The following is a 24,502-nucleotide window of genomic DNA, read 5'->3' as shown; positions in this document are numbered from 1 at the left end:
TAAGAGACACCACGAGCAAGGAAACGTGAAAGGATGGACACACATGCACGAAGCAACATGCGCACCGTGTACGTTGCTCGTGTTGTGTGCTTGCGTGCATGTTGGTGCGTTCATGTATGTGTCCGGAAACAATATTTCGCAGCAAAAAACCCGGCATAAACAAGTTCCTGTAAAGGTTTGGGAGGCACAGTCCCTTTAACACAAATTTCACGAAGCCCCTCCTGAATTTCTCCGGGAAATGCCACCGAAAACGGCACTGCGGAACTATCGAGTAGTAACTCGTTAGTTCGACAGTGCAGCTTTCGGTTTCAATTTTCCGGGAAACTCGCGTGCTGTGTGACGTTATGAAGGTGCACTCAGTCAAGAGCACTTTTGCGGGAAGGTGGATATTCACTTGTGTGCACCCTTCAGCTAATCATTGATTGATTGATTGATTGATTGATTGATTGATTGATTGATTGATTGATTGATTGATTGATTGATTGATTGATTGATTGATTGATTGATTGATTGATTGATTGATTGATTGGGGCAGACAGACGCATGTCACCAGCTAATATGCCATTAGTCAGTGTCAGTGCGCTAGATAATGTCTTGAATGAAGGAGGGCACGCCGGTGTTTTCTGCACTCTGACGCGCACAACCGCAGTACAGTTTTCCGTTACCCTTAGGCGCCGCTTCTTCAGCTTCGTCATTGTTCTCACGACGATGGGTGACCAGCCGAGTACTCGTTTTCGAAGCCTCGCTCTTATGACCGAGGTGCACTATTCCTTATATGGCAGCCTGCCACTCATGCGCCGGTTATCAAGGTGCTCACTTTGGCACTAACGTAATTCTAGCCGTTCAACGCAGCGTCCGGCTTACTCCGGGAAGAATCGCCGTTATGCGATACAGCGCATCGATCGCAAGCGATTCCTGTGCCTCCGCATCACCTGGACGTTGATCTCAGTGTTGTTGCGATCTAACCGCCACTTCAACTCATGACCCACGCTTAAGAAGCCTCTTGTAAGACGGGCGCCCGCTTCTCCACAGAAGCGTCTTCAGTACCTCATGACAAAAGATCACGTCAAGCTGTCTCGCGAATCTCGTGATAGTTTATTTGTACGGTATTCACGTTTTGCAACGATAACGGGATCATCTACGGGATCACCTAAATATTTGCCCTATGCAAAATCGTCGATCTCAATCCGATGAAAGCCGTCCTGTTCGGCTTCTCCTCACATATTGTATTACTGCGGCAAAGCCAAGCTTTTCAAAGCGAAATTTATTCGTCAGCTGCACGTTTATGCATATCACGCTATTTCTACAAGTTACCAGAAGCGCTCCTCGAAGCCTCGTATCATAATACGAGTTGCAGCGCAAACCAGCGCAATATGTCTGAAGTCAAAAGTGTTCTTCTATTTCGCTTTTGGTTTCAGCGTTCTAATCACAGGCAGCGCAAGGTTGTTTTTTTTTTCTTGGTCTTTTGTTTTTCTGCTCGGATAGGACATTTTCGTTCGTGTGCAGTGGAACATACCATATCTTTGCACTAAGCGGTTGTAGAAGATGGGCAGTGAGGGAGCACGAGCAAATATGCAGGAACTGGCCATTTTTCATGTCCTCCACGAGGGTTTCAACTTGGGCTTTATGGTCATTCATCTTGAGTTTGCACTTCGTCTGCCTATCTGTGTTCCTTCTTGTGTCGCTGTTTTTTTATTTTTTTTGTGCGCAACAGTCCACTTCATGTCCTCCTTCTTTCCTTAGGAGCAGCCCCTGCGCAGCACGCGAGTACAACTGTATTAGTGGCGCAGACGTAAAAGATTACGTATTTAGCTAACCTACTGACTTAGTACGCTTCATTTAGTCCTTGACTACGCAATGCCTGTACGTTTGCTGGTATAACTTCTGCCTTTTCGCATTCAACGAAAGCCATATAAAGAGGTTGCTTGTGCTGTGCAGATTTATGAATTAAGTGATCGATTACAGTAAACGTTATCAACTATAGAATACCTTTCCTTGAGTCATTCTGTTTTCTTTGTTGTTGATGTAAGGTGTTGCCCTGATTTATTCCTAATTATCAAGATTCACGAGGATGGAAGGAAGAAAGGAATAAAGCGATAATTTTCTGCTACGATAAATGCAACGCTGCGTTATCAGTGCAGCGAAAATTCCCTATTAATGTGCGCAGAAACTTGTCCCCCCCATTGCTCTTAGCCACAACTGCTTGAAAATTTATAAACATCAGACGTCATAATTAGAGTGCCATAAGGTCTCAAGCCTCGAGCTCAAAATATTAGACAAGTCCTTATACTGTTTCTATGGTAACCGAACGATCGCAGAGCCAGTGTACACCCTGGTACTTTATTTTAATAAGATTGATGGAGTAGCGCGTTGTTGTGTGCATCGCCTCTTTCACGACGGTGCTGAGAAAATTGACATTTCATACAGAATCACTGCGTTCTTTCTCTTTTTTTTTTCTGCATGTATCTGCAGTGACGCACCGTTCCTGGCAATCAGCGGCGTCATCTAACGTTTTCTGTACACAGTATTGAGCATTTGTTTATCACAACATTTTTTTTTGTTTCCCCGGCCAGAGGGTAAAAAGACCCCGACGCTTCGAATTCGACGCAACACTTTTAACATCACCGATACGCATCTCCCAAACACGCGCTACCTTCATCAAACAGGAGAAACTGTTCAACTCGTACGCAGGGGTGACGAGCGACTTGCAAAGTTGCACGCGCATCTCTTTTTGTCGTTTCGTCGTCGCTTTATATTACGCGAATGCCTTATGTCGTCCCGTACGTCCTTAACGCGACGCGCAAATACCGCCAAGAACGAAATATGCGACGATGGCGCCGAAGCGGCGGGCAAGAAAAGGACGAGAGCGCCCCAAACTCTGCTTTACACTGTATACAGAAAAGCTGCGAGCGTAAATTTTACTAAACCCTGTATAACGGCCGAAAAAATAATACATTTTATTTCATTTCGCTCTCAAGCTTCAGAAGAAGCCACTGTTCTTGTTCGGCCGGGCCAACAACTCCCATTTTTCTGCCTCTCTATCTTTTTCTCCCTTTCCCCCTATCCTCCTTTCACCTCTTAACTTTCCTACGCCTTCTTGGACGAGAAATTCCGGGACCCTAATTTTATTAAGAGCTCGGCGGGGCGTGGGGCGAAAGGGATACTGACGGAACGAGGCGGAGTGGGTGGCGCTTCGGAAGGGCGATATATGGTGACGAAAAAAAAAATAATAAAATGCGACGGCGAAGAGGAGGCGAGGAGGATGGCGAGTAAGTGAGAGAGAGAGAAAGACTTCGACACTGCCTGACCGAGCCGGGGCTCAAGAAACGCGCGCCGGACTCCTCCTTTTGCCCTAATTGAAAATACAAACGGTGTGTGTGTGTGCGTGTGTTTGTATACGCCGGCGCGTCGCTGTCGTTCTGTTCGCCTCCGCTGCCTCCGTTGGCGTTGCTGCTGCCGCTTGCTCTTCGTCTTGCGCTCCTGCGGCGGCGTCGTCGTACTGTTTTTTGACAGAGCAGCGAGGCGGTTTGTTCCGAGGGGAACGAGCTGACCGATGAGAGCCGCGGCGTACGTCAGAGGTCGTCGAGTGTAGGTGAAAGGGTGGGGGGGGGGGGGGTGAAGGAAGGGGGCAGTGTTGGAGAGGGGGGCGGTTGCGTCGTCCCGGGACCGTGCCAAAGAAAGGGGGGGCGCGCCTTGGAATTCAGACGCATTTTTCAGGGCTTTCTTCTTCCTCCGCCTCTGATTTTTTTCTCTAGATTTTCTTTCCTGGCGATGCTTGCAGCTAAGGACAGTCCTTAAAAAAACACAAAAAAAACTTAGCCGGACGTTACTACAAGGACGCCGCCGGACAGACACTTGCGCCGCCACCACCGGCGCGTCATCGTTGCTGGCGAAGAACATCTGAAGTCTTGAAGAACAAGCAAAAGTATATTATATTGCAGGCCCGTAGCCAGGAATCTTTTCGAGGGGGGGGGGGTACTTGCTGGAAGCCGTGACTTTTTGAGAAAAACGCCTATTTTCATTATTTATTTTCGGTAAAACACCATGTATCAAAAAAATTTCGGGGGGGAGGGGGGGACTGGCTACGGGCCTGTTATATTGTATAACCAAACTGGAACTATCGTGCCTGTCCAGTATAGCTGCGAATTTCGCAGAGTGCTGTTTATATATATTTTTCGTGCCAGTTTGGGTTTGTCTAAGCAAGTGACTTTACACGTAGCTTCCATGAGAGGAAGATGAGAGTGTCGACACATTAGAGAGCAAGGAGGGGGATGGAGGAGGCATGTGAAGGAGGAGTGCCAGAATGATTTGTCGTTTAACTAAAATAGAATGCTCGTCCTATGCGAACTAATACGCGTATCACAACCAAATTATGCCGGGCTTTAAAAACGAAAAAAAAATACGTAGCAAGAATTCTGTTGCTCTACGCTTGCGCTGAAGGAGCCGTAAGAGACCAAAATTTCTGTAAGCCAGAGAACGTGCTTTTGACTCTATCGTAGTTGATTTACGTCACAAGTGGCATTAGAGGGAGCGACTGACAGTTCTTCCTCCTCCTCCTAATAATAATAATTATCACGAACTTCCATAACGTGCATATAACCAATAGATGGCCTTGGCATGGTGGTTATGATCGCCATAGTGGACGCTGTTGGGGGCTAGTCCCGCCACGGGTATAAACTGGCGTCACCGTCGTCGTGACGTGCTATGAGGGATCACGTGGTCACAGCGTGTACTTCGAGGGAGCCGATGCGAGCTGAAAACGAAATTTTACAGTACCACCTGCGCAGCGGTACTCATTTAGCGGGGATGTTTTCTCGCCACTCGCGTTTGCGCTTGAGAGCACTACGACATGTAGTCGCTGTCTTTGAAGGCGTCTTATGTGGTAGGCCACAGCTCGGTGCTGTAGTGGTGGACGTACATACAGAGGATCCCGGTGTCAGCCTTCACACGTGTCCGCAGGGTAAGAAGCTGCGTGAAGCTTAAATTGCGAAACTTAGAACCTGCAGGCTGCCATCGGCTACAACTCGTTTGCGCAGCCAGCACTCCCGCGATGAAGATTTCTGCTACGGCGTTGGGCTGCAATGTTCGGCGAGAAGCAAAAAGCGCTCAATGAGGCGCTCACCGTACCTACTGCCTAGCTAATGAAGCTTTTCTTCCGCAAGCTGGCCCATATGTTGCCCACGCTGCCATCACTCCCTACAATAAGTTGACCCACTCCCAAATTGCACCTCGATACTGGCTCCAGTGACACCTCCGTTCAACAATTTTTCATTAGTCGCGCATGATGGAGGGAGTTAAATGCAAGAAGCCGCAAGAGACAAAATTTTCCTTTAACTCTTCCGGACGCCACCTTTGAAGAACTGTCTGTAAATGCGTCAAATCGATACAATGGTATTTCATGGCACTCGAGATTATCTTGCAACAAAAATAACGCCGGAATACGTTAATTTATGTGTGTCTTAGTAATAATTCCTAATTACTTTGTAATTAAACATCAACTTATTCTGAAGCCACTCATGCTCTGTTTTCGCATATACTGAATGAAATCTCAGGCTAGAAATATAGTGAAAATTCGTTTTCCGTTATGTCCGTGTTAAGCGAAGAAAAAGTTACACTTTTGACGTGGGTCTAAAGAAGCGGCACGTCGAACGACTCGTCTAACAGTGTGGTGCCATCAGCAAACTGATAATATGCAACACTACTCTGCAAAATGAAGTTAAATGAAGACAAATTTACTATGCAGGAGGTTCAGTTCATCCATAGCTCAATGTATCTCGCTTTTTCTTAGCCCCTAGTCGATACAAATGGCAACAGCAAGTGGTGTACACAATTGTGTACATAGCGTCTCAAAGGGTTAAGATGCCCCGTGTTTTTACAAAAAAAAAAAAACTGCCATAAAACGCGCATGTTTCAAAAGCAAATTTTCAGCGTACAGAACTCAACACGCTTGATCTCGAACGCTGCGGCGGCGCATTCCGGAGTGCATAAACGGTGGCTACCGAGAACGCGTGGTTTTAGGTAGACCAAATTTACGCAGGTGCTGCCGCCAATGATGCATGATTAGATGAGGGGTATGTCAGACCGGGCGTAGTCGGTAAACGTCACAAGTGCTGCCCGGAAAACGCCCCTTGATCGTTCTAGACAAGCGAGTTGAACTTAGTACAATTTTTAAACTACATATTCGCCGAAAAAAAAAATATGGTAGTTTTATATTCTTACTCTGTTAGCGATCGGTCGTGTACGAAAATTGTTTTAATTTTATTTTCGTGCCCGTTTTCTTTCTTTCTTCTTTCACCAAATTTCTGTTCTGGGCTTTCACGACGCGTGCTTCTCCTTTTCGCTGCAAGCTCAAGGATTTCAAGTGGCGCCATTCTAGGAGCACCGCATTTCACTTAGACATATATTTTATTTTTATCGCTTTATGCTACACAGAGGTCCACTCCTAATGCGCTGTCTCAAAGAGTTGAGTACTTCCTTCAAGAGACGAAGTAAGTAATAAGCGCAGACGCTGCGGATATCTGACGCTCGTCCTTCCATAGTAGTAAAAGTAACAAGAGTAGCAAGAGCAAAATAACATAAGTAACATAAGTAAAATAGGAGTAAAGTAACAAGAGTAGCAAGAGTAACAATAGTAGCAAGAGTAAAAGCGCTTCGCATGCAAGTGTACAGAACGCGTCGCCCTCCTGGCTAAGTCGCTGGCTCCCAAGCTGTCAAAAAAAAAGAAGAAAGAAAAGGAAACCACGCGGGGCGTGCATGTCCAGACAGGATCGAGGACTGGCGGCACTACATGTACGTACGCAAGCTGTACAACGGTCCGGCCTTTTTTTTTCTTTTTTTTAGCTGATAGACTTAGATGCCTCACGAAAGGCGAAAAGTGACCGTCGGCGTCAACACGACGTGATGCAAAAAAAAAAATGTGATGACGTCATCACGACGTCACTCATCACCACAGTTTTTTTTACGTCATTGTGGCGTCACATAACGTAATATCACACGGTAAGGTCGTCACATTATATTGTCTCTCGGTCACAGGTGGGTCATAGAAGTCAGTGCAAAAGCACGTTACGTGCAGAAAGCTAACGGGTGAGTGGGGGATGTACACAATTTACTGCGAAGTAGAGGATGGCACTCGCCTTAGAGTCGTCTTAGGCGAATGCATGAAGGACCGTGTCACTCTAATGTCGAAAAGGACGACACGCGAACCATCGTAGAAGCCGCAATCAAGACGAAATATAGACTATAGATAGTGATTAACGTTGAAAAAAAAGAAAAAGGTATTTGTATACATTGTTTGCAATCTACCGTGTTCACTCGCATAATACCGCCGGTACTCGCTAATGTTGGCTAGATGTTCGCTATCCGTTCTTATAACAGTGTAAAAAGTTACTAGTTGTGTACTACTATGAATATGGTATTTCATTTTCAACTTTGGATAGTCTTCTTTCTTCTTCTCATGCTTTTTTTTCAGCAAGGCCGATTTTTTCAAAAATTATTTGAGCGCAAAGACACGGCACATTCACACACGCACACACCCACACTTCCAGGCACCAAACACGTACCGCGCTGTACACACACACACACACACACACACACACACACACACACACACACACACACACACACACACACACACACACACACACACACACACACACACACACACACACACACACACACACACACACACACACACACACACAAACACACACACACACACACACAACACACACACACACATTCACGCACACACACACACGCACGCACGCGCGCACACACACACACGCGCGCACACGCACACATGCAGTGTGTGCGTGTCCTACTTAAAAGAACCGAACAGCATTAAAACTGCAGTATGGAACTGGCGTCCATCTTAATCTGCTTTATTTCTAACTTCGTCCTCCTTTTCTTTCCTGCCCCGGCTCTCGTGCTTCTTCATCTTCTGTGCAAAAGCTCATACCGCTTCAATGCATACACAAACACGCGCGCGCGCGCGCGCGCGCCCGCACGCACGCACGCACACACACACACACACACACACACACACACACACACACACACACACACACACACACACACACACACGAACACACAACACGCGTTTAAGAGATGCCATAAAATCACAGGTGGGTACAAGAACAATTTTCTCGTTTGCAATACTTTCATTGCGAACGAAATTATAATAGCTGCACTCACGGCAAGAAAAGTGCAGCAAATAAATTTTCGAAGCTATCAGGGCCAAACTCTTGTGTCAGGTTTTCTGTGCACGCCAGGTAGTAAGAACTATTAGGAAGACTTTACCGAGGTCATTCGTCTCCTTACAAATATTTAGAACTTGGTATCAAATTATTTTTATACCCTTAAAACAAAGAGACAGCGAAAGGTAACCAAAAATATGCATCACTACGTTACCCTGTAAATGGGAAGGGAACGGGGTTATAAAAAAAATGAGAGATCAGAGTCTACGAAGGCGCCGCAAAATCATTGTGACTATCGTAATGCCCAACAAGTGGTGGTAGCAACTTTATTCAGAAGTCCGGCAAATTCGTGGCCTGGGCCTAGGCCACACCCGAGGAGGTCTCCTCGCCGCCTCACGGGCTTGCTGGATGGCCCGCAATTGATCTTGCAGGTTGGAGCTGCGCAGCGCGGCCTTCCACCGCGCCGCAGCTTCATCTGAGGAGACTGCATTTTCTTCGCCTATAACCGCACATCCTCAGAGAATGTGCCTAAGAGACGCGTGAGTCCAGCCGCGTAATTTGCAGTTATCGTCTGAATAGACGTCTGGGTATATCCTCCTGAGGTGAACGGGGTTGGGGAAGGTCTGGCTTTGTAATTGCCTCCAATCTACCTATTGGGCCTTGTCGAGTTTGTGGCTTGGGGGTGGATAAATACGCCTGGATTTTTTTTTTTAATAAAATTTTGCTATGTCACAGTATCTGGTCATTCTGCCTCTCTCTGTCAACCCCTCTACTGGATTTCCATCCCCTGAAAAGGACCTTCCTACACGGGCGCGGAACGTGAGACCTCGCGCTACGCGGTGGACCTTTCCGTTGAGGTTGGGTACGGGGCTGTGAGGGGACGTATGAGCCGGGTACCATATAATGTGTCGTTCTTCCGTCTCTTCAGAGGTGATACAGTTCGCATTCGCTTTGAGGATAGCCGCGGCCTCTGGCGAAATTCTGCCTTGTGCATAATTTCTGACCGCCGTCTGCGAGTCACTTGTATATATCTGCAACCGGGGCAAACGATGGCTAGGGCGATCGCCACTTCTCCCGCTACCTCAGGGTCTTTGCCGCGTACACTACACGAGCTGACCAATTGTTTATCAGTATTGAGGACTGCCACTGCGAAGGCACGTCGATCCGCGTATTCTGCTGCGTCTACAAACAGCGCTTCCTTGTCCCTACCGAATGTTTGTACAGTAGATACCTGGCTCTACTCTCTCTTCGACACTGGGGTAGCTGTTTGGGCTTGTTGGTTTGGCATGACACAGGTTGAAAGCGCAAAAAAAAAGAAAAAAAGACCAAGACAGAGAAGAGGCTTGACACACACGAGCGCTGATTGACACTGATTGACACATGCACGTTCTTAGGTAGGTTAGCCACCTGGAGCTTTTCTCTGATCGAGCTGGGGAGGGTTGTCTTGTCGCTGTGCTGCTTGTGTTTGGCTGTCTCCAGTTTGTCCAGGATGCTCCTGCCCGTTTGTGTCCTGGTTAGTCTCTCGAGTTGCGAGATTTGTTGTGCCTCTAATAGCTCGTCGAGCGTATTGTGGATGCCCAGCTGTAGTAGGAGTTCCGTGCATGTGCTATCTGGAAGGCCCAGCGCCATCTTGTGTGTTCTTCTAGTTAGAGTGTTAAGCTTGGCCTTTTCAGCAGTGTACCCGTTGTGGTAGGCGGCCACGTAGGTTATGTGACTAATGACGAAGGAGTGTATGAGTCTGACGACACTGGCCTCCTTCATACCCCGATGGCTGTTGGTGATTCTTCTGATGAGCCTCATCATGTTCGTGACATTATAGTTCCCAGATTACTGATCGTTGCTCCGTTGGCGCCGTTGGATTCTATGATGAGTCCGAGTACCTTAATCTGCTTGACCCTGGGTATTTCTTGTCCTTTGACGCGTATGCAAATTTTTTCTTACTCAGCATGCCGCATGTAACAATTGGGGGGTCTTCCCTTAAGCGTCGGGCGGTAGAGAAGTTCAGATTTTTCTGGCCAGCATACAAGACCGGTTCCTACGAGGCACTGTTCCACTACCTCCACTACCGGTCTGTAGCCGCTGTTCGATTTCTCGGTCGCTTCCCTCGCATACCCAAATCGTAATGTCGTCTGCATATACAGGGTGTTTCAGCTAAAAAGCACCAAGTATTAAAAAATTAAGCATAGGCGCTACGCATCTCCAATCTGCGCAATAGTGTTCTGAGCCATATAGAGCACGTCAGAATATTTTTTTCCAATCCGCCAAGCTCGGCAATTAACAAAGATTGCTTAATGAACTTTTTAAATAGCAACTCTAGAGAAAGGTTTTCAATACAAAAGTTGTAGCGCTTGTTCAGAAACATCAATTTTTTCAGTCTGTGTTGAGATAACTACCCTGCCTAAATTTTTTCCAACCTTTCTTTAAAGCGCGCGAATTTTAAAAAATACCACGTAACTGCCGCCAGAAGCGCGGCGCTTTTAGTGCCCTCAAATGTAAGTTGAACGAATTATCAAAGGCTGCTCCGCGCACGAAGGCCGATTGAGCAGGCTGCCGGTGACTGCGATGGACGCTAAATGATGATGGAGCCGTACCATCTAAAAAAAAAAGCTACGAAAGAGCGGCCGACGCTTGTGAGCGCATCTTTTATCTCGGTCCTTCATCACGTTGTAACCCTCGCCCCTTCCAGTGTGTTCCTTCATTGGTGCGAAACGAAAAGAAAAAATGCCTACGCTGCATCAAATGCTGCCTACGGTCTCATGTAGCATTTGCTCCGTGGCTACCGCTTTTTCGTTGAAGAATTTTTGTTGTTGTTGCTGGAAACGGTATGCTCATTTTGTCGCTTATAACGATCGCAGTCACCGATAACCTGTTCCATCGATCTTCGTGCGCGAAGCAGCCTTTGATAATTCGTTCAACTTACATTTGAGGGCACTAAAAGCGCCGCGCGCTTGGCGGCAGTCACGTGGTATTTTTTTTAAATTCGCGCACTTTAAAGAAAGGCTGGAAAAAATTTAGGCAGGGTAGTTATCTCAACGCAGATTGAAAAATTCGATATTTCTGAACAAGCGCTACAACTTTTGTATTGACAATTTTTCTCTAGATTTACTATTTAAAAAGTTCATGAAGCAATCTTTGTTAATTGCCAAGCTTGGTGGATTGGAAAAAATATTCTGACGTGCTCTATATGGCTCAGAACAATACTGCGCTAATTGGAGACGCCTAGCGCCTATGCCTAATTCTTTAATACTTGGTGCTTTTTAGCTGAAACACCCTGTATATGGCGTGATGCACTCCCTCTACGGCGTTTAGGCGTTCGGGGAGGCCGATGGTAACGAGATTAAAGAGCGTCGGCGAGATGACGGAGTTTTGTGAGATGCCGACGACGCTGCCCATACTACTGTCTTCTGATGCGAGTTTACCCAGCGTTAACGAGACACTCTTGTTTACGAGGAAATCCTGAGCGCATTTGTACGCTCGGTTGCCTAGATTTAGTGCGGCTATCTTGCGTAGTATGGCTGCGTGAGCTGCGTTGTCGAGGGCTTTCTTGAGGTCTAATCGTAGAATGGCACTGGTACCTCTCGCCTTGTTGTCAAGTATCTGGTGTTTGATTTGCAACATTGCATCCTGCGTAGAGAGATGAGCTCGAAACCCGAGCATGGTGTCCGGATACGCTTCCATGTCGTCCAGGTGTGAGTTGATACGACTGAGGAAGGCGTGTTCTATCAACTTTCCGACGCACGACGTAAGAGATATGGGGCGAAGGTTGGCAAGATTTGGCGGTTTTCTGAGCTTGGGGATGAGCTCCATATATGATATTTTCCACTGGTCAAGTACGGCTTCTCGGATCCAGCATCCGTTAATGTACTTGGTGGGTCTCATTATCTGAGTTACGAAGGACCTCATTGGTTACGCCATCCGGTCCCGGGGCTGATTTGTTGTTGAGCTTTTGCATAATAAATGCACGATCACAATGTGAACTCACCTATTTATGTTACATGGCATTTTTAGAGCACTGCTTACGGGCAGCGTGCGAACTTTGCTTTGTGCAAATATATCGTTCACTGGCGTAGCTTGGGGAAAAGAGGAAAGGGGGGAGGGGGTTAAGACATCCAAGTTTTTCAATTTCGCATGTGTATATTACACACACGCATACAAACACACGCACAAACGTACATAAAAAGTGGTTGACCTTACCCCCCTCCCCTGCCTAAAAACATTTCTGGCTATGTCCTTGATATCGTTTCTGTGTTCGCGAGCACTTGGCCTTGTGAACTTCCAAAACTTATGCGAATGAAACCTCTTTCTTTCTCTCATTCCTTTATGTTAATTTTAATCTTTCTATTTAGCGTCAGACAAAACGTATATCTGCATCCGGAAATAGACGCGGCCGCGTCCTCACCCAGCTGTCTCAGCTACTCGCCTATCGCGACAGCTCAAGGCTAACGCAGACCACGCAATTAACAAAAGTGCCACGAAGACGCACAAAAAAGTGGTTTGATGGGTGAGGAGGAGAGGGGGGGGGGGCTCAATGCATATAGCGAGCACAGAGACACCACGGGTAGAGGCACCACGACGCTGACGACGCCAACGCTGCAGCAGAAAAGAGGCGATCGTTGCGGTCGTCTCGGCTATTCTTCTTCGTTTTGTATCCCTATATTATACGTCTGCAGCGGCAGCGGCGGCGGGCCAGCATCTTCTTGCCTCTACTCGACGCCAGAAGACGCGATGCGGCTCACTGCATTGTGGGCGCCCAGAAAAGCACGCCATTGCGGCAGCATTCGGCCAAAAAATTTCGGGGACGCTATAGCGTTTTCACTGCGGCAACGAAAAGCAGGGGGACATATCTACGCGATATGAGAGAGAAAGAGAGGGAGATGCAACTCCATAAACACACACACACACACACACACACACACACACACACACACACACACACACACACACACACACACACACACACACACACACACACACACACACACACACACTTGAAGCAACTATTACTTACACAACGTCAGGGAGGCTTATTATTAAAAGAAATATTAGCGTACGCTGAATGTTTTTATATTTATACACACATATTTACTTTTGCATACATCGCATTCTCTCAGTTTACGATCGCGAATCATGCGTGAAATCTGTATTTTAATATTGTATATATTAATTCTATTTGCACTTTTATTATTTAAAAAAATTCTTGACTGTAACGATGTACTCGTGTGAAGGTATTATTCTTGCAAAATTCTCTGTAAAATATGTGAAGTGTGTCAGAATATGCAACTCTCTCTCTCTCTCTGTGTGTGTGTGTGTGTGTGTGTGTGTGTGTGTGTGTGTGTGTGTGTGTGTGCGTGCGTGCGCGCGCGCGCGCGCGCGCGTGCGTGCGTTTACTCAGTGCCTGCAAATTGCCACTAAGCTTACTTGCGAAGAAACAATTGACTATATGTATTACTGTCCTACGTTCATTATAAAGTGCTTATGACAGCTCACTTTACGGACACCGCCACACTAAGTTCAGTGCGCTATAAGTTCAGTTGAGGCGCTATGGCATCGCCCTGTGTAGCATGAGGTCACGTGTCTGATCCCGAACATTGCAGCCACATTTCGGCGAGTGACAGTCGCAAAACACTCGAGCACTGAAATTTCGCTTCACGCTAAACAACCACAGATGGCCAAAATAGGCAGGGCAAGCCATGTAATACGCATATGGGGCACATATCCGGTGTTCTATTCGGGTTTCAAAAGAGCGCCACCAATAGATCAGGAAGCGTAGACGAGGACGGCGCAGAAATAAGCGATATGTATGTATGTATGTATGTATGTATGTATGTATGTATGTATGTATGTATGTATGTATGTATGTATGTATGTATGTATGTATGTATGTATGTATGTATGTATGTATGTATGTGTGTGTGTGTATGTATGTATGTATGTATGTATGTATGTATGTATGTATGTATGTATGTATGTATGTATGTATGTATGTATGTATGTATGTATGTATGTACTGTATGTACGTGCGTACGTATGTATGTATGTATGTATGCATGTATGTATGTATGTACGTACGTATGTATGTACGTACGTACGTACGTACGTATGTATGTATGTATACGTGCGCGCATCCACATGAAAATAGTTTCTGCGCATATGAAAAGTGCATAGGAAGAAGTGAACCAGTGTCTGATACCATATTTTTTTGTTATTTACCACATAGCACGTATTAGTGACCTGTCATTTCCCTATTCTGAACGAACACTCTTATCCCCTTGTCCTGCGGTATGTGGTTGCGGCCCGGAGGTACCACAGCCATTGTCAGGAATATTGATTCCATTTAGCCCTATACCACCTGAGGCTTTCTATAAGTCTAGACTTATAGACTTAAACCACATCATGTGGCGCTGCCCTAAGCACCCTCTTCCCCCATTTCCTGAAACACTTAATTTCCAGTGAGGAGCAGTGAGAGGCCGCCTTGCGCAGCTAGAGGAGCGACATTCAAGAGGCCCTCCTGAAGTGGGTTGAGAGAGTAAAGGAGGCCCACTTCAAGTAGTTTCTTCCCCCCCCCCCTCCCCACCCTCTATACAATTGCCCCCTTCCCTTTAGAAGGAATAAATAAAGTTGTTCATTCATTCATTCGAATCACAAGTGAATAACAAACACATCAGATCTCGCAAGACAGGCGTAGCTGAGATCGTTCTATAATGAAGTCAAAGTATAATGGTGGTAATGTGATGATGATAATAATGTTACGATTCTATTTGAGTGCGTGCCGTCGCTGAAGGATCCCTACTTTTGCTTTCTGCAGGAAAAAGCAGGACGAGGTGCAGTTGCTGGAGACGGCCATCGGCCAGCGCAGCGCCGAGCAGCGCAAGCTGGGCGCCGAGCTGGAGGCCACCTGCCAGATCTGCCTCAAGACCAAGTTCGCCGACGGTATCGGGCACATCTGCAACTACTGCAGCATACGCTGCTGCGCCCGCTGCGGGGGCAAGGTCACGCTACGTTCATCCAAGGTCATCTGGGTCTGCATCCTCTGCCGCAAGAAGCAAGAACTGCTCATCAAGACCGGCCAGTGGATACACGGGGGCTCGCAGCTGGTGCCGCCCACCGCGGGAGGGCTGCCCGGAACAGGCGCCAGGGGGCGCCTAGAGCGAGCCCATTCTGCCGAAAAGGTGAGCGTAGCATCTGTCGTCGTACATACATACATACATACATACATACATACATACATACATACATACATACATACATACATACATACATACATACATACATACATACATACATACATACATACATACATACATACATACATACATACATACATACATACATACATACATACATACACAGTCCGCCTCGGTGGTACAGTAGTTCCGGTGCTCGGCTGCTGACCCGAAGGACGCGGGTTCGATCCTAGCCGCGGCGGTCGCATTTTGATGGAGGCGAAACGCTAGAGGCTCGTGTACTGTGCGATGTCAGTGCACGTTAAAGAACACCAGATGGTCGTTATTTCCGGAGCGGCCTGACTCATAATCATGTCGTGGTTCTGGCTCGTAAAACCATAGATATTATTATTATTGTTACATAGAATAGACGATGCCATTATTTTCATATATGTTCTTATTCTCACTTATACATATTACAGAATGAATTCCTGTTGCTTTAATTACATCGCATTATCGTGTCAGTCATGTTTTTATTCTTTAGTAACGGTAACCATTGCCTATGAAACCACATTCTGTCTTGATAAGTTTTCTTGTGTTTTTGATGACTAAATATTCCCTTCTCATGCTGTTGCCATTTAGAGCTTTTGATGTTATAATGCCGTTAGGGACCCTTTAGCAATTGTGTTGGGTCCCTAAAAGTGTAAATACATGTACCACAAAAATAACGAAATAAACTTCAAACTTCAAACTTCAAGTATGCATGCCATTTGCATATACATGCATACACTGAAGCTCCACACAGATGCTCGCACGTTTTCTGCGCTAGATTGGAAGATGGCTGTTCCCGCCCTTCTTTCTTATGTGTGCATGATGTGTGCCGTCCTTATGCGCAGGACAACTACACCGGCCACCCGGCATCCATGCCAATGGGTCTTGTGCGGGGAGGAAGTCTGCAACGGTTAGGAAACCTCGGAGGGCGGGAGCTTCGGCGGCAGTATTCTTCACAGGTAAGCACAGTGTGTGCGAAGTACGAGATTTGTGGGGGCTCGGGTTAGGTATACATGCGTTCAATTCTTCAAACAGACAGCACACAAGAAACCTTTATGTGCACTGGGCGACAACATTGTGCCACTTCGTGGCACAAATTTTCAAGTTGTCGCTCTCATATCTATCTATCTATCTATCTATCTATCTATCTATCTATCTATCTATCTATCTATCTATCTATCTATCTATCTATCTATCTATCTATCTATCTATCTATCTATCTATCTATCTATCTATCTATCTATCTATCTATCTATCTATCTAATCTAAATAACTAACAAGTGCATTGGGCACGTCCTGTGTCGCAGGAGCCGTGTCTTGGCGACCGGCGCCTGTCCGGCTGTGACCCACACATGCGCTCGTCGCGGGAACCCTCGCCCGAGCGCCGGTGGCCACCTCGGCTACAGCCACAGCCGGGTCAGCCCTTCGCACCGCACCTCATGCAACAGCAACAGGGCCCTTCCATGCAGGTAAGGAAGTGCGTGATTGTGACGCCGTGTCGACATAAGCATAACAAAGGCGCGCGAAAAAGAGTGGTGCTTGGAATAATATTGCGAAGTTACACCACTGCCTACAGGTAGTAGTGGTTTGTGGACAGGAGCTACGTTTATTTCTACAGTCTGTAATAGAGTATAGATCAGCGTCGTTGGGGGAGGGGGAGGGAAAATGAAAGAGGAGGTTCGGAAGGGAGAGGCCACCTTCTCGACATTACAGCTCATAACACAAGCGTGTACGTATCACGGGGTCAATGAACGCTCAGTTCGTACTTTACCAGGCTCTCGGTTTCAACAAATACAGCTGCTTCTCACGTCGCATTTACCCGTAGACTGACGCTCGGCTGAGACCTTGCGCGGCAACTGTGACACTGGCTTGGCTGAATGTCAATTAGTTTTACTCACTAAAGCACCCGCTTCATAGCACAGCGAAGTTCGATTTCTACTCGGAGCTAAATTCACTCGTACGTACTCATAGGGCGGCCTTCTCGTTTCGCCCATCGCAGGGAGGCCTCTCCCAGCAGCAACAGCAGCAGCAGCCGCCGTCCCTGCAGAGCGCGCAGGCCGGCGGCATGCACCACATGCAGCACACTGTGACGGGCCTTCAGCCTCAGCAGCAGCCGCAGCCCCAGCAGCAGCAGCGGCGCAAGGTGGACTCCGTGGTGCGCAATGACTCGCTGAGCTCGGACCAGTCTGAGTGCGTGCGGCCGCCTCCGCCCAAGCCGCACCGGCACAAGCGCGGACGCAAGATGCGCCAGCGCTCGCTCAGCTCCTCGGACGACGAGGCCCGCTCCACGCCGGACTGCTCCAGCTGCGAGGAGAGCGAGAGCGTCAGCGAAAAAGGTCAACTACCCTGTTTCTTTAATTGCTACCCCTGAACACCTTCCTAGCAGAAGGTGGAAAGGGAGTAAAGGCAGGGATCGATGGTGGTGGTCATAGGCGTTAAACAATGGCGGAACAGGGCCGACTGAGCAAAGGCATGCGGCAGACTTGCCCCCCCCCCCCCTAGATTACTAGGGAGGCAGCCGCACCCCACCCCCCGCCTCCCCTGCGGTGGTGTTGCAGTACGTGTGGTTAGCCCGGCATAAAGAGCCGTCAATCTGCCTTCGTCATTTTTTTTTTGGGGGGGGGGGGGGGGGTCAGCTCTCTGCCGTTTTGGTAGGGCCGGGACGAGTGTCGCCTGAACGAAAGCCTCCGAGATAAAGAGACGTTTCGCGAACTTTCCGCTAGGGGAAGGAGGGCGCATGCGCCGTGGCATTGTGAAAAAGGCGGATTGTTCCACTTGAGTATCTCTTAATTAGTAGGGATGCAGGGAGGGCAACCATGACTCGCGTCCGATTTGTTGCCCTAGTAGGGGTAAAATGATTAAGAGATGAAAAGAAATGACAGGGAAGAATGCATCATTGAGGGGGCACGTGTGTTCCTGTTCATTACATATGCCTACAATCGACCACTTAGCCCAGTCAGTTTAAAAAATAAAACACCTTTCCAAGTTTTCATAGACCTTGCTCTTCAACTCTGTTCCCTTACTAATTTCCTACCGCAAAAAATTCTTTCGAATCCCTCAGGTATTATCACGCGAAACAAACTCGCTTTCTCTCTCCTTTCGTCGCCACGTGCGTGCTGTAAGCTACATGGTGAGAGGATGGCAAAAAGGTGATGTGCCACCCTAAAGTAGCGTCGCCATATGTCATAGCCTCGCGCATTTTATCTTCCTTCCTTGGGCGTATTCCCTGCTACTTTTGGTTCAGACCTGCGCGGCCCCGACATTTGGGACACCACTGAGATGGCAACGGTTCCTACACGACGCGGCACGTGGCATCCGATATCTTCCGCTGACGTGTTCGCGTTGTTTCATTAAATCGGCCAATACCTGTCGGTCCCGTTCGCTGCGTAGTTGGTGACGACATCGCGAAGGAGGGAATAAGCGATTTTCGGCTGCTTTTTTTTTTTTTTTGACGCGCCAATATGTATTTTCTGTTTCGTTCAGTGCAATATTATTTGGCTCACATGTTCTCGGAAGCGTTGATTACGTTTTCTGTGTTCAAAAAGTGTTGCAGGGTCCCTTTTAACGTACGTTGGTGAGCTAGTTGGTAAAATGCTGGGAAACAGCGCTGAAAATGGGACGCGACGAAAAGAACGCAGAACGATGCGCTGACTACCACCTGAAAGGTTTTATTTCATGAATAAAAATTTATATTGGCACTCAGTGTATCGCTCTTTCTTTTTGTCTAGTCCTGTTTTGATCGCTGTTGTTTTTCCGACTATACGCTTTGCATTTCATAACCGAGTCAGTATCGTATAGCTAAGTCAAGCAGAGATAGGCGAATACTTAAAATCAAAGCCTGTGTTTCACAAAACTTCTTACGCTAGAATTATTCCAAAGATAAATATTCGATCAATCCTCATGCTGAGAAGATTAGTAGCGAAGGTGGCCAGCTAATTCAAAAAAATGCTTACGAATGAAAAAGGCTGGCGAGTTCGGCACCACTTGATTATGTTTTTTTTAATCCGAATGACGTATCTACACAGCTTTTTCAGCAACAGCCATCAAGTGCTCTCAGAAGGGTTGGCTATAATCGAACTGTGTCGAAACTCACGGCACAGGGCTTTCGTAAAATGATACAGCAATTGATTTACTTCAGTATCTTAACTCATTACCCGAAGAATCGCCCTGATGTATTGTGTAGTGCTTAGCAGAAAAAACACACACACTATACGCAATTCCCGTGGCCAAAATTTTCGTATCTCGTTTTTTTTTTTGGGCTAAGCCAGTTAAAAAAGTTTACGACTACTACTAGTACTACTTTTTCTGCTTAATTTGTACTTCACTACTACATATTCATTAGCGGCTGTCTAGAGTAGTGTGTGCCATAAGTGGGGGTTTAATTATATTAGGAGGCTGCCAAAAATTTGTGGCTTGAAACCCTTCTCATTCTCACTGACATGATCCTCGTTTGATGAGACTACCGTACTGGCTCGGTTAAAATCACGTCCATTGATTTTATAGTTTTATTTTGTGTGTTTCGAACACGTGAGATAGCGTGTTCCCGTCTTGTGTCAGTGTGTTGCTTCCTGTTTTATTACGTTGACACCAGTAACGTTTCCGGATTGCCAGCTTGTCAATGGACCCAAAGATTTCCTTAGGATTTCTTTCTGGCCTGGTTGAGTGGGTCAGTTACAGTTAATGATACTCTCCCTATATAGTTAAAACGAAACAAGATTCTACATGTTGGCACCCAAAGAGAAAACAGAAGCCATAGCACTGTTCGTGGGTTATGATTACACGGAGCATGATGAAGCTGTTGGTGCCTGCAAGTGGAGCTTCGTAAGCGCATTTTACGCGGTAGGGTAGGATATTGCGTACAATTCTACACGGCGAAAGACGTTCTCTTGTTCAACTCGGTAGCCATGCTCTATCTAAAGCAATAAGTTTCCCTCTCAACAATCGTTTCGGGACGAAAAGTTCGAACAATGTTTTTAGTAGGGACGTGGGCCTTACAAGCGCAATTGTCGCTTTCCTAAAGTTTCCCCGCTTTGTAGTAATGTTTTGCGGCGAAGCTTACACATTGGGTTGATGTGGAGCACATTCCGAGTGTGGCAAGGCTATTGTACGCGTATCGTAATTGTTGGATTTCAAAACTCAAGTTCCGTGCATTACACTGGTGTTACACGGCAGTTTGCCGCTGGTAATGCGCCCATTGAGGGGCCCGTTCACTAGGTATTGGCGACCAATTTCATGGGTCGAAGAAACGTGTACTGCTTTAGAAAAGGTAGCCCTGTAGGTTGCAACAATATGGTGGATTGCCAAAACTGTCTCCTTATAGTATGCAGATAATTTAATGTCGCAAATTCTATATTTTCCATGTCAAGTTCTATTAAAACCTGGGGCGCGTAGAGTCTTCTACGAGACGTCATTTTCTTTGTTGTACTTTTTTGAATTGAGCATATGATGAGATTACCGACTGTACTAAAATGCAGAATCAGGGAACATTTTGAATGCACCTGCTTTGCGGAAGCCTTCACTTTAGATAGGATTAACCTGTAGTAAGAACAGGCTAAACGCATAACCTTCAGAGTTCCACCCCCCGCGTTGACTCTATTTCGCTAGTATTGGCCGTGTAGTGAACTTACTTAAAATCTCCGCTATGGTTCTAGCACTCACAAAATGCAGCATTCAGACAAGTGAAGAGTAATCATGTAACGAGCGCACGAACGTAAATTTTCGGAACCCTAAATCATACTACGAAGCGTTTACAGGCAAAGTTTACGTTAGGAACATTTCGGGAACGCGACAAGAACGAGAAGAGAAGTGGAAAGCGTATGTCCTGTCAAGTTCTTTCCTTATTTTCCGGCTGTTTTCAGCTCATACAATCTACAATTTGTAAACACGCGTTTACGTTTACTCAAAAGCGCGTTCTGATTGTGGTCGTTCCCCAAACGCGGTAGAATTATGCGTACCGCATTACGGAAGCCAAGTAACGAACGCGCATATCGCACGCCCATGTTCGCACGGCTCTACCCCGCAACGAAGTGCGCCGCCCGCTGCCTCGCGCCCAGTTCGAGGCAAACGTTCGCACCATTAGCAGCCTCGCACACAGCGCGCGCATTTCGTGACAAACGGCCCTTCTATACGGCTTTGTTATCACTCTGACCGGACGCACGTTTATCGAGCCCCCAACATTTTTTTTTTCTTCTTTCATTCTTTCATTCAACGCGCAACCAGCAACGTTTCGTTGTGCTCGTATACGCCTCTGACCATTTTGTCCTTCTTCTTGCAACCTCTCGCTATATTATAATTTTGTTTATTTATGAAAGGAAACTGCAAAACGGATGACTATGGCAAACTCGTGTTTTCTCCTCGTTCAATCGTCGCAAACAGTCCTCGTTTCTTTTCTTCTTTTTGAATTTCTTGCCGAGTTTTCGCGTCTCTTAGGAAAACCCTCCCTCTCCAATCGCACCGTAAAGTGGAAGAGAAGCGAGCATTCTTTACTCTTTAGCGTCAGAGCCATCGCTTTGCCTTGCGCCGGTTCCTGCGCATCCTCTCTTTTCTTTCTTTTTGTTACCTTATCACTCGTTTCACTGTTTAAACGGGTACGCACCTATGCTCATCGTCTTTGTCGCCCGAACATGCAACGGCCCTTACTGCTTCAGACTTCGTTATTGTGTTCCACCCAGCCCCTTCTGTATTTTTCGTTTTCGTTTTCTCCGTTATTATCGTTCCCTTCGGTCTCCCCTTTATTCCTTGCGGCGTTCGGCGTTTCATTTTACTCTTCGAATCACCCATCTCGCTGCGTCGTCGTTTACGTTTACACCTCTTTCGCTCCGCTTTTCCACCCCATATTTGTTTTTACTCCCCGTTCATGCAAAATCTACCGTTACCCCCTCTTGTTGTTACTTTTCCCCTGCTCTCTGCTCGTGCGAGCTATTTTGACGCCCACCGCGTGTAGCCCCGGCCACTCCCGAGGGACTTTCTTTTTTCCATCTCTTCTCTGGGTGATTGTCCACTTGTTTCTGCGCCCATCCCATCTTCGCTTCGCGTTTTCCCTAATTTTCTCGTTTCTTGCTTCATCTGTCCCTCTCCCGTATATATATTCGTGTCATAGTACGGCAGTCTTTTCCGCCTGAGAACGCACTTCCCTCTTTCTTTCCCGGCCAACCTTTTCTTCCCTTTCGCCTCCGCTTTAATATTAGCAGCAGGAGCGCAGCCTGCAGGCTGCGGCGATCAATAGCACCAAGGATGGAAGGAAAGGAGCGCGCGTCGCCTGCTGCTCGATGGGGGAAGCGGCGGCTAGCTGGCTGGAGAAAAGAGGGAAGGCGAGTGGGCAGAAGGAAACGCAGGAAGGGAGAGGACGGGTATCTGGATAGGGAAAGGGGGAATGCAAAAGGAGCGAGCTGGGGAAGTGGGGAAAGAAAGAGGAGGAGGGGATGCGACGGAGGCTGCTGCTCCGGGACTCGGGTGCGTGCAACGGGCGCGCGGGGCTATTTTTAGCTCCCGGGTGCGTCTGGCATCAAGGGCGGCAGCCGCCGCTTGCGCCGCCGTCGTCGTCGAAAACGAGCCTGACCCGCTCCCTCTCTCTCTCTCTCCCACTCTCTTCTCCCTCTTTCCTTTCCCGCGCTGCATCCCGTTCTTCCCGTAGCACCCTTTGTTTCAACCATTGCCGCCGCCGACGCTGCTACATCCCTGCCAGTATACCGCCGCTGATGTTTTCTGTAGTTTTATGGGTTTCCCTCCCGGCGTGGAGCTTCCTTCTTTGCCCCTCTCTTTCTCTCTCTCTCTCTCTCGGCCGTGTCCTCCTTCTCTTTTTCTTCCAGATGGACGGTCCTCGCTAGCTGTATTCGTATCTTTCCTTCTTTCCTGTTTCTTTCTCTTTTTTTGATGAAAGAGAAAGCGGAAAAATGTAAATAAAATGCGCGTAAACATGTTCGGCTGGGGCTCCAAAAATGCACAGCGTTTTTTGGCGCGTAATAGTGCGCAGCATCGTGGCGCTCGGCTGGCGTTCCGAGCGAGAGTTGAGCAATGCGGCCGTTTTCCCCCAGCTCGTTTCTTTCTGTTTTTTTTTTTTTTTTCCGCCGGCGACGATGCGCGGTAACTTCGGCGCGCGTGTGTACACGAACGCCGCGTACGCGCCATACTTGGCGAGACGACGATAAAAGGAAGCGGAGGCAGTGTATTACGTTTGCTCTCTTTCTCGCTTTTTACGTTTTCACGCTTCCTCCAGGGACAAGGCCACAACGAGGGATGCTAACAGGAATGAGAGCGTGAAATGAACTGCGAAAAAATGTGCGCTGCAGTGCGGAGTATAGTTGAGAAGCTTGCGTAAAAGAGAGAATAGATTGGTGAGACGGGTCGGTTGGGTATTATGTGCCGTTGAGTGGCCTGTTGTAGTGACGTGGCGGCCTCCAGTGATGTCCTCTGAAAGCTAGTGCCCATAGTGAATCCGCAATACTGGCGTACTAGCGAACACACACTACCGACTACACATAACGAAACAGTACAACAGTGTAGTATGTAGTGTGTGTTGCTAGTATTACGGATTCACTAAGTCAGTACCAACTGGCCCAGCTAAGTGCATTAACGTGCGTCCATAAAGTTTCCTACAATATTTACTAGAGGGAACTGTGGCGCTGCGATCGTTCAGCCACCATAGAAATAATGGGTAGTACACGGATTCGCTTAGTCTTCGTGCGTGGCTTCGAACGGACTTGTGGCTTTGTTTATCGTTGGTTTTGGCTTTTGTTTCGCATATACGAATGGCATGTTGTGGACCTCGTGTACTGATTTGAATTGGTGTTGGTGTGGTGAAGTGGGACTGCTGAACGTTTTTAATAATTATCAGTTCTTTTTTATTTTAAAAATAAAAAAAAAAATAAAGAAACCACACGGAGCCGAAAGAACGAAGCTTAGGCAAATCCTTCTACTACCCATCATTGCCATGCTGTCTGAATCGCTATGCGTTGCAGCCTTCATAGACACCAGCGCCAGATTTACCTCTGGTGGGCTATTACGAAACTCCATGGTAGTGCCCAGCCGTGACGTCATTAACAGCGCCCGCGGCTGTGAGACGGTAGTTTGCCGACAAGATGAGTAAATTTTCGT

General features: G+C 47.2%; 1 protein-coding gene across 4 annotated transcripts in view; it reads left to right on the top strand.

Annotated features, from left to right (window-relative positions):
• The window catches only part of LOC119383616 (regulating synaptic membrane exocytosis protein 2), a 242,646-nt gene that overhangs the window by 171,910 nt on the left and 46,234 nt on the right, over positions 1–24,502 (top strand). For 2 of the 4 annotated variants that reach the window (XM_037651873.2, XM_037651874.2), the window contains exons 2-5: positions 15,001–15,364; positions 16,255–16,368; positions 16,717–16,878; positions 17,409–17,745. In XM_037651873.2, coding sequence (XP_037507801.1) covers positions 15,001–15,364; positions 16,255–16,368; positions 16,717–16,878; positions 17,409–17,745 — 977 coding nt within the window. Of the gene's footprint in view, positions 1–15,000; positions 15,365–16,254; positions 16,369–16,716; positions 16,891–17,408; positions 17,746–24,502 lie in introns of all 4 variants that reach the window. The other 2 variants (XM_049412593.1, XM_049412592.1) reach the window with 2 other exon arrangements.

This window comes from Rhipicephalus sanguineus, chromosome 2, assembly GCF_013339695.2.
Source record: "Rhipicephalus sanguineus isolate Rsan-2018 chromosome 2, BIME_Rsan_1.4, whole genome shotgun sequence".
Classification (NCBI taxonomy): Eukaryota; Metazoa; Arthropoda; class Arachnida; order Ixodida; family Ixodidae; genus Rhipicephalus; species Rhipicephalus sanguineus.
This window is presented reverse-complemented; position numbering and strand designations above follow the sequence as displayed.